At 38.1% G+C, this 13,285-nt stretch overlaps 1 protein-coding gene across 2 annotated transcripts; it reads right to left on the bottom strand.

Annotated features, from left to right (window-relative positions):
* Positions 1–576: 576 nt before the first annotated feature.
* Positions 577–12,475, bottom strand: LOC122668122 (homeobox-DDT domain protein RLT2). Of its 2 annotated transcripts, XM_043864696.1 has the most exons (9): positions 12,322–12,475; positions 5,742–5,849; positions 4,956–5,621; positions 3,389–3,468; positions 2,696–2,814; positions 2,347–2,611; positions 2,200–2,250; positions 1,973–2,073; positions 577–888 (listed from the first exon to the last, which is right to left on the bottom strand). In XM_043864696.1, exons 1-9 carry the CDS (start codon positions 12,326–12,328, stop codon positions 819–821), a joined length of 1,467 nt encoding a protein of 488 aa, XP_043720631.1. In that variant the 5' UTR covers positions 12,329–12,475; the 3' UTR covers positions 577–818. The 2 variants fall into 2 exon arrangements, with proteins under 2 accessions (XP_043720631.1, XP_043720630.1); XM_043864695.1 differs by having other exon boundaries at positions 2,347–2,814.
* Between the last annotated feature and the right edge of the window lie 810 nt (positions 12,476–13,285).

Genomic DNA, 13,285 nt, shown 5'->3' with positions numbered 1-13,285 from the left:
AGGAAGTGCTTGGCATGGCAAAATGAATAACATCCACTGTGAACCCTGAGACTAAATTTTATCCCCAAGTTGGCCAATCATCAGATGTTCATTCAAACATAGAGAATGGGCAGGAAAAAAATAGATAAAGAGAAGTATTAAATTATAATTACATTCGACATAGTCCCCAATTCTACCAAATATATGCCCATACAACATGCAGGGACTGGATGGATAGTCAAATGATCCAGGTTTCTATGGATCTGTTAATCAAATAATTGACAAAAAGTAACTAGAACAGTGAATGATGAGAAATGTACAAGAACATTCCTTACAGCATGATGGGAAGCAAGTCTTCAACCGTTGAAAAGGCAAAGTCAGCAAATCTGAGTTCTCAGAACAATTGATCCCATGGTAAGCTTCAGCAATTTCTTCTGTCAATATCTGAAGATACATGGCATGGTCAAATACCATAATCATTTTACCCTCTTGGCTCTAAGGGTACAACAATAAATGAACTGCTCTTGTTCCAGGAATGCCAGTAAAACACTATATACAACATACTGGGGAGGGAGGGAGGGAGGGGGGCAGAAAGAGGGGATGGATTGAAATGACAGACCATCAAGAATAAGAGCGTAAGAGCACAGTACTTCGCTGCTGCGCATAATTGCAATTTTTCTCTCTTTGCTTAAAAAATGACATGCAAAAGCACCCAATGTAAGGGTTGGAAACATCATATGGTTTTCCAATGCAACAGGTTACTAACCTCCCAGCCCCCATGCTGGCATTGTATACACATTATACAGAGCTGGTGGAATTTCATAAACTGCAGGTTCTTCCTACCCTGTGGAAGAACTATTTTCCTCGGTTTCATCCTCACTGAAACTGGTTGGGGTCTCCACAGCGGACCTAGACAATTTGAACGTTCAATGTCAGAATCAAAGGAAGAGAATTCATTAGCAATATCATGGGATATGATATCTAAGGATATTAAACAGAGAAATTTGAGGCCAGGGTTTATTAGAAACAGGATAAGATACTATGGTCTGAAAGTTTTGTTAACAAATTACACACTATTTCCTTTTTCCAGTATCTAGCACTTGCACAAATAGAGAGGAGCAATCACTGCATATTACTATTCAATTTATTTTCAATCAGAACTTTGAAGTAATTCAAGAACAGATCAAACAGATTTTAGATGCATGGTTACTCCCACTGGTCAAGGTTTTCAAGTTTCAGATTGAAATTGGGCCATCATAGTGGAGGTATGAGGTTAGTGCTAGGTTATGCATCCACAATAATATTGAATTGTTCACCAGGATTTAAATTTGATTGCACCATACGTCCATACCCTTTGGAAGTATTTCAGAATTGGTAGGTGAAATAGCAAAATTTATGTTGGAAGCACCATGAATATTCATTTTGTAGGAGATTGTTTTCTGTGCTATGGTCTAGTATCTTTTATATTCTAATGTTTGCCCTCTCTTTTTTATTTTCTTCCATTTCCTATATATATATAGGGATTTTCTTATTGACACACCTCAAGGTGTCAAATAATTTTTAACCTTACTTTTCCTATATAATCTTTCATTTCACATGTGTACTCAAAAAATGTGCATGACAATGACAGCTTTTGATAATGACATAACGATAAGTCATTTTTAAATTATTCTGAAAACCTTTTATAACCCTAACATAAATAACTTTTGGGAATTAAAAGAATGTGTCAAGTTTTAAATATACCTATAGAGGTGTCATATAGACAGTCCCACGTGTGTGTGTGTGTGTGTGTGTGTGTAGGTCTTCTTTCATTTTAATAAATTTCTTTTAGCCACCAATCTAAAATTAACTCTCAGAATACGAAGTACGTAGTTTAATTTGTCCCACTAATCCATTGAAAAGAATACAGACCGAACATAAGCACAACAATATAGAATGTATGGCCAAGTGATCAACTTATAACACTCTTAAGTTCCTTGGTCGTGACACTAACCCTTTTATCTGCTTTGTCCATGGCAGCAACGCCTGAGGAGATGGTGTTTTTGATACATTGTCTTGCGGTAAAAGTTCATCACGTCTGATTCTCCTAGCCATCTTCATATATACAGGAAAATAGGGATCAGATGTAAAACCAAATTAATAAATAACTGAAATAGTTTCTGAACCCCAGAACTCATATTATAAGCAAATTTCATTTTTTAGCTGCATCTTTAATCGAACCTGATTGCCATACTCCTTACTCATTCTCCTGTCTCCATAGACCCTTTCATCCTGCATGGAAACAGAACAGAAATGACCCACTATAAAACCAAACATTCTTGTCATGAAACCGCTGTAAATGAATAAAAGCAAAGTGTAATGTAATACCGGAAATTTTGCCATCCTAGACTTTCCTCTGTCCATATTACCAAGAGATTCGTTGTTTAGAAGTTCCAAATTGGAAGGCTTAGACTCGAAGTATTCCCTCCTTTGAAACAAATGAGGGCGGGCATTATCACAGTTATCCAACCGAGGATAAGATGATTCACTTGTGACAACTTTTTCACTGTAAAGGCGAAGATGTTGGTCTGTGGCAAAATTTGATCTCATTCCCTCCACGACATGCTTAGACCTAATGCCATGGTTCCTCCTGATGTTAAAACCAGAAGCTTCCCCAATGGAATCTTCATCAAAATCCAAGGCAGAATTCCAGGCAGGGGCATGATTACTGTAATTGGAGACAGAAGACTTCGGTTTCAATGGCCGGGGATCAGACTCCCATATGGTTCTTTTAAGTTGGGCTCCTTCTTGATATGGCCCTTGAGCATGCATCTTGGAATTGTATCTGTCACATCTCTGGAGGATTTGGGAAACTGAAAAGTCAGTTGATATAATACATGGCATCTGAGAACAAAAAAATGTTATAGAAAATAAGATACACCAGTAGTACAAATGTACGATGATTAGATATGCAATTTAACAGAAACTAAACAGTACTTTTGTAAGTTGTCAGTAGTTTAAAGAGTAGAAACACCTTGTTGTTTAGGAGGTCTGTTAGTTTCTGTTGCTGGTTATGTGCTGTAGCTTAATGATATTGTCAAAGTAATCCTATTGTAGAGTTGGTGCCTAGTTGTCTAGTTGGGTACTGGTTCTACATTATAGAAGGGAGGAAAGAACAAATGTGATTGAACATGAGGAGCATCCACTGCTACAAAACAAGACTGATGTTCACTGTAAAGAAAGTTTCTTCTGCCAAGTAACAAAACATCCCAAATTTTTTTTTTTTGGGTGAATAGAAACATCCCAATTTTAAGTATGTAAAATAACTGCTTTCATGAAGTAAAATGTGTTTTCTACATCATATAAAGAGAGTTCATTCCATACACATTCAATCAAAATACAGGAAGAACCTCATAGATGGTGCACTTACCATGTTAAGACCATGTTCGCTAGAGGTTCTTGGAATGCTCTGAGAATCCAGTTGGACAGGATCACCGACATAAAATGGTTCTGCAAAGAGTATGAATATAAGAAATATAAGAATCTAGGAAACCTGATCATTATAAGATTTTATATCAGGATTTCATATTTGAGATACAAGTAAGAAGAACATGACCTCTGGGTCAAGGAAAATGGGGAGAAAAAAAATTACAGTTCCTTTACCAACTTAGCATAGAACAAAAGATATCTTTTTTCATCTTCTCTTTTTTTTTTTCTTTTTAAATGTAAGAACATGAACATCATGGTAGAATCTACAGAAATATTTTGTAATTGTATTGCAAGGGTGGGTCCTTTGCTGTCATTGTAGTAACCTTGTTGTGGCTTTGCCTTTCCTTGGAGGTTTATACCTTATTCTTTGTCAATATAAATTGTTACATATCCCATCCCCACCCCCCCCCCCCCCACCGCCCAAAAAAAATAAAAAAAAATAAAAAAAATTCTAACACTTACTTAAACTGTGACGGAGAAGGCAAGAATCAGTTTAAACCAACAAAACTGAGCAAGGAATTAAAATTTTTAACAGTTTCTGGAATAATCATCTTAAAAATTGATATCTTCAGAATACTGCACCCCAAGGAAAAAGTATCTTTTTCCCTTGTCATGGTAGGTAGGCAATCTCATGATTGGGCTCCCTGCACCTAAAAGCTAATTTCATCTCCAGTTGTTAAGTCAGAATACGAACTTGAAAGATTTTGATAAATTAGAATGTTGAGTAGAGTAACCCCCCCCCCCCCCCTGATATCCTTTTAAGGTCTCCTACCGTGACTCAAGCTACACATAGAGGACCCAACCTCGGATGGACCAAAAATATAAAAAAGAAAACAGCCAAACCAACCCCCTGAACTATTTCAGCAGCCCAGCATATTTCATTGTGCTCTCCAATCTGGGATTATGTAATTGGATCCACAGCAATACCATGTGGGACCCATAGAGAATATCAACCCAAAAAATTTTCAGACCTCCTTTGTCAGACCCATAGCTAAGCCACAAGTTATTATCACAGATATTTCTTGCTTTTGGATCTTGGAAGCCTTAATATTTAGTTTAAATGTTATTTCAATCTAATGAATCTATAAATACATCTTAAATTTTAAGTATTAACATAATTTAGACTAGACACTCCTGCAGCCCAGCTTACTGAAACAAAATGTTCTCAGCTCTCTAACCGTCTAACGAACATAAACCTGCCTCAAGTCCCCTTTGTTCAACTGGTAGTGGGACTCACTATGTTCAAGCAGCAAGCAGTCCAGTTACTTCCCCATGACACAACAGATACAACAAAGAAACATAAAGTGCCTTTTAATGGCAATTAAAAACACAAAGTGACATGACAGTAACATCAATTGCAATTAAAGAAGTGATGACAGAACTGCATGAGGTTACAAAATTCACCTTCTAATAAATGTGAAAATCTGGAACTCCTATTTAAGGGATTATTACATGTGACTACATCAGAAAAATGTTTTATCTATGAGAAACAAAAATATAATTATTACCATGGACTGGATCACTAACTGGTATCTCAAATGCACCAGGAGGAAGAGGCTGAAATTCAACACCAAGCTGTGGACCATCTTCCTGGTACTGCCTACCCAATTGTCTCTTAACAGCCGTGATAGCAGCATGTTCAACCTCATCCTGCAAGTTCAAATATCCTGACGCCAGCTTATATCCTCTGTTCTGCACACCTCTCGTATCCATCGAGATATAGTTACTATTCCATGAATGGTATCTTGAAGGTTCAATATCATATGAATCCCCTCTAAGAGGAAGTAACCTGTCCTGTGAAGCTGAGCTACTTCCTGAAGATGTGTTGTCCACTGTACCATAGCGTCCAGTTAGCATATTTCGACCCCTAGTCTTATAAGTGATGTCTGTTGCTGGAAAATCCTGGTCATAGAGCCTTTGACTTTCCACTTCCCTTGGGTCGAAATGCCCATAGTCGCCTTGCTTGGTGCTGCTGCATGAATCCTGCCTAAGTCCACTGCCATGCTCCTGTATAACACCACTTGAAAGATCTTGTCTTCCATTGGCACATGCTTCCTCTCTTAATTTTTTATCCTTCAACCTTCTGTGGCAAAACCATCCCGAGATCTGTTTCTCTGACAACCCTATTTCTTCTGCAAGCTGTGCCTTCATTGACTCTGTCGGATATTTATGTTCTGGAAAACATAAAAATGTTTGGTCTAAGTCAGTCCGGATAATGAGGCCAGTATTTTAACACTAAAACAGTAGATAAATTATAAATACATATAAAAAAGAAAAAGGAGGAGCACCAATACCATTATAAAAATTCTCTAAAGCCTCAACTTGGGATGGCGTCTTGAGCCTTCTTTTCTTATTCTTCTCTGGAAGGACTTTCTCCTCTTCAGAATGAGTATCACCGGACTCTGAAATGTTGATAATGGAAATCTAACTAGTTTAATATTGAACAAAGCAACGGTGACAGGTAAAATAAAAGGAGAAATTTCTGTGGCCTTTCTGTTGAGTGCCAGTAAGATGGTATTCCAATGAAATCGCAAACTTCTGGAAAAATAAAGTGCCTTTGTAGATGAAAGTTAAAACAGGCGGGAAAATAAAGAAGAAAGAGGAACCAACACTGAGGTTAAATAAAAAACAGTATTGGCCATGAGATACTAGGGAGGTTAAGCACAAGCAATAAAGAGGAAGAAAGGTCTCCTTGCAGGACACAGACATGAAAGATCATTTGAGAAATTTAGTCAACATGATGCCGAGGAAGACAAGGTTATTGTTTCCCCCTTTTTTAATTTACTTAGATAAATCATGGCTTTATTGTGTCTCTTTGAGCTATCTTTGCATATGCATTGAATTGACTTAGGATTGTTTGCTGGGTTCTTTGGTTGGCTTGGGCTATTTTTTGGATTCTTAATTTTTATAGAGTTGACTATAGACAACCCAATTTATCCTATTTTTCCCCCTATATTGGCATGACACAAGAAATGGATCTGAATTGCAAGAACAGCTTATCTTAACTTGGTTTTCATCAATACTCCTACTTAGCTTGTCCGATCCATTCAGGACACAGAAAAAAACGAAGTACCTCTATCACTCTCTTTTTTCATAAACCATCAGGGTTTGTATATAGTATTCAACATCATCAATCAGATCAGAAGACTGTGCACATCCTATTTAATTGTTTTGAGTTTTACTGACTGTTCATGATTTCTTCCTGACTTAACTTGTCTTTTAAGGGCTGGATTCAAGTACATAATGGCCTCTAGAGAAGCCCACAATTTTTTGGACTGGATCTGCTGCCTATGGCTTGATTTTATGATTAGAAAATTCAAATGTTGTATTGTTTTTAATGCAGACTTCCCAAATCCACTAAATTTTATATAGGCTTGCTTACAGCAGCTCCACTACCCTACCCATTTAATAATTAGGCACCTTTGGGCAAGGTACATGGGCTGAGACCCTTGGCTTCAAGCACACAAACCCACCTTAATACTCCAACTATCTTCACCAACATGATCAAGCAGTAAAGATACTCCATTGATAATTCTCTGAAATTGAATATCCAAGACAACATCAAATAGAGCGCAATCCATAGTTCTTTCTGACAAAATTGTCTATAGTTGTTTTCATATGTTTGTTGAAAACCAAATAAACATCTTGACAAACTTAGGCTCTGAATGACATTTAGTATTTGTGTATCTTCTATGTGTCCCAAAAAATTCCTGGTTTAAAGCCAGGATTATTAATCCCACACCAAAGTTTATGTTTATTTTGCTTTGAGTAAACATCTAGTAGACTCCCTGAGGTTTGTTCACCTATCTTGTAGCCCCCCCATTTATCAAAACCTTACTTACAGACCCATTAACCTCACGGTGTTAGTTAGGTGTTAGTTTAACAAAGTAAAAGACCAAAATAACCTTTGTACATCTTTAATAAAATACAAAGGCTATTTTAAAAGACAATTCTGCCCTTCTCTCTGCCCGACTATTCCATCAGATTTTCAACTTCACAAGGTGCCCTTGCCGGAGGAACGGCTGAAACCAGACAGAAAAGCAGGTCAAAAACGGGCCAAGGAAGAACAACAGAAAGAGGCAAAAGCAAAAGGGTCAAAGCCTCAACAACAATAACCCAATGGAGGAGATCCATCTTCTGTGGCAGTAAAAGAAGAGACTACCCATCTTGATCTTCATCATCCTCAAACACAAACTTATTCAAATCCATCCCTTCCACTGCCGCTCAACCTCGAAGTAAATCGGCATCGTCCCTCTTGGTACTTTATTCCATGATTTTCTTTTTCCTGCACTGCCTCTCCCTCTGAGACGGCCTTTCTTTCCTTTTCCTCGGTTTAATCGGTTCTAAGTTCTGCAATACTCTCTCTCTCTCTAATGGATCGGTGCAGGGTTTGCAAGGAGAAGAAAAGACAAAAGGGAAGATTGTGTGTGCTCTTTTGTGAGAGAGGAATCCGGTGCAGGGTTTGCAAGGAGAAAAAAAAGACAAAAGGGAAGAGATGGTGCATGCTCTTTTGTGAGAGAGGAATCCCTAAAGTTTTTTATTTTGGAGTTAAAGGCTCAGAACCTATTGAGCCACTTCATCTTCTCCACTCTCCACCGCACTTAGTCACACTTGCAACTCCACTGATTCTTACCGATTTCAATCGGTCCCAGTCGAAATTTTTTGTGTGGATTCTACTCCATTTATGACCGATTTCAATCTAATATCCCAAGTTCAAAAGTCACCTTCTCTATCAAAGCTGGAAGCCTATCATTTGCATCTGGTAGAAAGAATTACATCAAGAAACTGAAGGTAGCCATTGCCGCCATCATAAGGAAAGTGATTTAGGGAAAACGGAATAGGATTTAGGGCAAAATTAAGGAGTGATTTAGTTAGGGGAAAGGGTACCTTCGATTATGAGTGAGATTTTCTGGTTCTTCTTCCTCACGGCCGGCATCTCCAAATCTTAATTCTAAGGTTGGAGATGAAATAAGTATACAATTGTAATTTTCACTTTGGCTATTTTCATTAAAGATGTATAAAGGTATTTTTGGCATTTACATAACCTTTAATCTGCTGACATCATCACTTAACCTGTTGACTATAACGGAATGAGTATTCCGTCCATCATATGGATCTGTAAGTAAGGTTTTAATAAATGGGGGGCTACAAGATAGGTGAACAAACCTCAGGGGGTCTACTAGATGTTTACTCTTTTTCTTTTAATGTTACATCTTTTGGGTCCTCTCAGAAAATCTTCACTTCAGTATACAAATGGGATATCACCTATGCTATCTCAAAAGGCTCTGCAAATGCTGAGGGGACCAGGATTACCAAAGAACATCAAAGTTTCAATTTAATGATCGATGGAAGAGGAAACGAACTCCATTAGGCACAGAAAAGAAATGGTCGGTCAGGATACAGTGTACCTCCTTGTGAGAATTTACTTGGATGATCCCACTAAATAGTTTTTTCCTAGCATGACCGAATGGCCCACCCCAATAAATAAAGCCAAAGGACCTGCTAGATCTGTTGATGAAGTCTCAAGAAATTCTGTAACTCCTCCTTTCAGATATACTCCACTTTACAGTCAACTTGGTGCAACCCGAGGTTCCAAAACCCTTATTGGATCGGTTATGGGTCCACCCGAATAATAGAAGGCTCAAATAAAACGATTGATGGCAAAGCCCATAAATAAACTGAAGTTTATAATAAGGGGTGGCAATACTGTAAATTATGAGAATCAACCTAACAAAGCAAAGGCACTATACATGGTTGGGGAAAACATACAAGTGAATAGGCAATAACTTAATGGCAAAATGTAAATAATAAGAGAGGGAGGGATAGTTTTATAACCAAACAAATTAAAAAGTAAAAAAACCACTGTGCCGTGGAGTCTTTTTCAACCTATCATCAAAATCACAAAACCAGCTGGAAGAACTGCTTGCAGACTGGAGATCTAGCTCTCGAGGAATCCAATCAATGTGAGGTTTCAAGGCTAGGTTGCTAACAGAATGGCCTCTTGATTCCAGCTAATAAACATCCCAATCAGCAAGTAAAGAAGAGGTATTTAAAGTCTGAAACTGAACCTGGCAGTAAACAGAGAATCAGCTCTCTGTGATGCTTTGGTTCTCACTACTGGACAGGATTTAAGGGGTGAGGCTCTAAGAGTTTGTTCACCCAGGGGGTGGGCTGCCTTTCTCTCAAATCTGAGAGAGAAAGAGAGAGAAGAAGTAGAGATCGATAACCAACAGCGCTGGTTGGTACTGCTGGAACAGGGAAACCGGAAAGGAAAGAAGAAGAAGTGTGAGGTAGATCGCACAGAAGAGAGAGGGGGGGAGGGGAAGTCTGCACACACACTGACCACCAAGCCCCTCACAAAATCAAATCATTCCATTCTTTTCAATCTCAATATCTACTCCCATCATTGGGTTACACATATAATTATAAACCCAAAAAACAAAGACTCCTAGTTATTTCCTAAAACTTAGACTAACAAAAATAGAAACTCAGTAAAACTCAAATTGGAAATTTCCCTACATGTCTAATACAAACAACAACAACAACAACAACTAGTCAGCCTTATCCCAACTAAATGGGGTTGCCTACATGTCTAATAGCTGCCCAAAATAAAAGATTACATAGTATGTTCCCAAATAAATAAAACTTCATAAAATCCTACTAGACTCTAAAAACCAATTGGACCCGATTCTCGGTCTGGGTTCCCAAACAGGTTTGGGTCAATCCATGGGAGCACTCCTGCATCACAATTCTAATTCATTTAGAAATTAATTGGCCCTTTTCCCAAGGCAAACAAAATACAGAATCATTAAATTAGCTTACATATGTTACAAGTACACAATACAACCAAAAGTTGACCAAAAGCTTCACAGTCAACTGTCTCCATATAGGCAATGCAGAGTGGAACACACTCAAAGATCAGTTCTCCCTGCATGTTGAATCTCCTCCAAATCATTTCAGATGTGTTTCAAACTTTAGGAATTGAGTTCATGTTCCCCCAGTCACTCGTCCTGCAGCCCCCTGACACAATTAACACATCTCCTTCCCAGGCAGCAAAATTTCCTCATGATAGCTGAAACTTTTCATGATATGATGGAAATGCAGCAGGGGTTTTCACTGCATAGAGCGGGAGACACAATCTAGCAACTCAATTATCTACCATATTCCTTCTACTTTCATGTATTCAAGGGATTCAGGTTTAAGGCATGTTGCCCCGCTTCCTTCAGAGTCAAGTAGCGTAATGCTAATCAGTAGCCTACACAATCATGCATAGTACTTCAAATTTTCCAATATAATATCATATCACTAAGTGACAACTCAAACACCATTTACAGATGAATTGAGTAGGACAAATGTGGAAAAGATTATCATAGTCCACATGTTCTTTAGCTGAATTTTTCTGTATAGGTAAGATGGTCAGCAGTTAGCTGTTAAATGTTAGAGGTGAAGATGGGATCTGATCCACATCCGAGGTACAACTCCGCAAACTGTAGTAGAAGAAGCACACCAGCATTATCTCATATAGCTAAACCGATTGAGGGAAGTGGCTCTGAGATTTCTTCAATTTCTTTCCTAATTTAATCATGGATTCAATCATCTATAAAATAAGCTTATAACAACCTATATCACTGTTTTCCTAACCATGCTCTTACTTGATAATTTACTTCTTTTTGAAGAGGGGTAATACAGTAATAAGAATAGTAAAGCAAAAAAATGAAACTTTAAGCAGTCAGGTTAACTTATCTGATTTGAAACGCAATTAAAATCTTTTTGCAGCATACGTGAAATATGGGGCAAGTCCCAGTTTGGCAACTTCCCCTGATAAATAAGCAAATTTGCAATTGTCATGTGCAGCACACCTTCACTCTAGTTAGGATTAATTGAAGCACAATCTAATGCTTATACCTCTTTAAGCTCCAAACCTTTCTTTGCTCATATTCTGAAGATGTTCTAATGTTTCTTCAAAGCATAGTTTTCTGTTTGGAAATTCATGCAATTGAGCCACATCCTGAACAGTTTTCTGGTCTAAAAATTTTGCATTGCAAATGCTGAGAAGTGCCAATGCTAAAAGGTGTACTGGCAAAAGAAGGTTTGATAAGGTAATCTATTTATTCAAGGAATGCTTTTTCTAAAGTTCATTCTCCCTCTGATGACAATAACCAGCATTATAATTGAATGGAAAAAATAATTTCCCAACAACCAAACCCATCTTATCATTCAACAGATAAGAGACATCCAAATATGCACCGTGATATAGCAATTATTTTATCTAAACAGATCTCGACAAGCTCCAGTTTTACAACCACCATCAAACCATTTCACCATTTCAATTAAAGTGATGATCCATCATGTAAGTTTCCAATCAGGCACCACAGCTAAAACAAATGTCAATCATGCCATGCAAACAATGGTTTCCAGGGGACAAAGTAACACAGACTATCCACTCATTTGTAGATTAACCAAAATCATTTCACGCAACAACAACAGCAATCTTCCTATTTTTCTGTCTCATCGCTTATGAACCCCCTCCCCAAAACGAAACAAAGGTAAGATTCCATTGGCTGATCATCAAAACGATTTGGAGAATACTTCAGCACAAGAACCCCCAGCAATCAGCTAAGGTAATAAGAACCACGAGGGGAAAATCAAACGAAATCAAACTCGTAAGATGAATAACCCACGGAATCAAAAAGAGGAAATAGAAGTTCGTAACATTGAACTCTCCAATTTACAGAGAATCAAACAGAAACTGAGAAACATAACTTAATGCATGGAATGCAAACCCTATCTAACTTGAGAAATTTAAAACGACAATGTCAACAATATCGAAGACGAGGGCAAGGAGATCACAAATTGAAGAGACAAGATCACTACCTCCCATCTGAGAAAATTTCTAGGGCTCCCTCCTCCGTTTCTAGGTTGAATCTCTTCTGGTTTGTCTTTCGCTTCAATAGATTAAATAACTAAACGTCATGCACTCATGCATAAGACGATTAAAGCAGAGAGAGAATGCAAAACCCTTTTGGCGTTACAACTCAAATCTTAATTCTTCACACAGAGAGAGAGAGAGAGAGAAGGAGAGAGAGTCTTTTCCATCGTTCTTTTTTTTTTTTTTTTTTTTCTTTCCCTTGAAGATAACGAAGGAGTACAAGGAATTTTTGCGTTTTTCTGGGTAAGAAAGAAAGGACATTTTTAATTGTAAATCTCATTTTTATTAGCTTTCGTTATTTATTAATCTTTCCTTCAAACCCTTTTCATCGTCTGGTTGAAGACATCGCCTGGGGTACGCATTATCCCCTCCAATTTGCTGCTCCTTTCAATTCCTCCAATTCCTCACATGTAGGTGGAAATGATCACTCTATCCTTTGTTCGAAAACACTGAAGTTGAGTTCGTTTCCCAAGAGGCCAGCACGTGCCCAGGGAGTATCCAACCGTTGAACTGAGCCACACACATCCCTAGACGTGGATGTGTGCAACATGATCCCACCCTTGGATGCCTCCTAGGCACTGAGCTCCCTGGAGAGGAGTCTAGCCCAAGGTGGGCTCCACTCCCCCTATTAGAGGATAATGGTGGGCATGAAACATCAAGCAACCACTCCTCCATATAATAGTTTGAAACTTTGAATGCTTGATGTCGGGCATGAAACATCAAGCAACCACTCCTCCATATAATAGTTTGAAACTTTGAATGCTTGATGTCGGACCTCGACCCTATCACCTATGTGCGTTATGGAAAGTAAAACAAAAATCATCCCACAAGTCCCAACACCGATGAAAGGATAAAATCTCCGTCTTCAATGCTGCATCTTACACATGTGACGTGGCTCCTAAAATCCTC

This window comes from Telopea speciosissima, chromosome 7, assembly GCF_018873765.1.
Source record: "Telopea speciosissima isolate NSW1024214 ecotype Mountain lineage chromosome 7, Tspe_v1, whole genome shotgun sequence".
NCBI lineage: Eukaryota > Viridiplantae > Streptophyta > Magnoliopsida > Proteales > Proteaceae > Telopea > Telopea speciosissima.
This window is presented reverse-complemented; position numbering and strand designations above follow the sequence as displayed.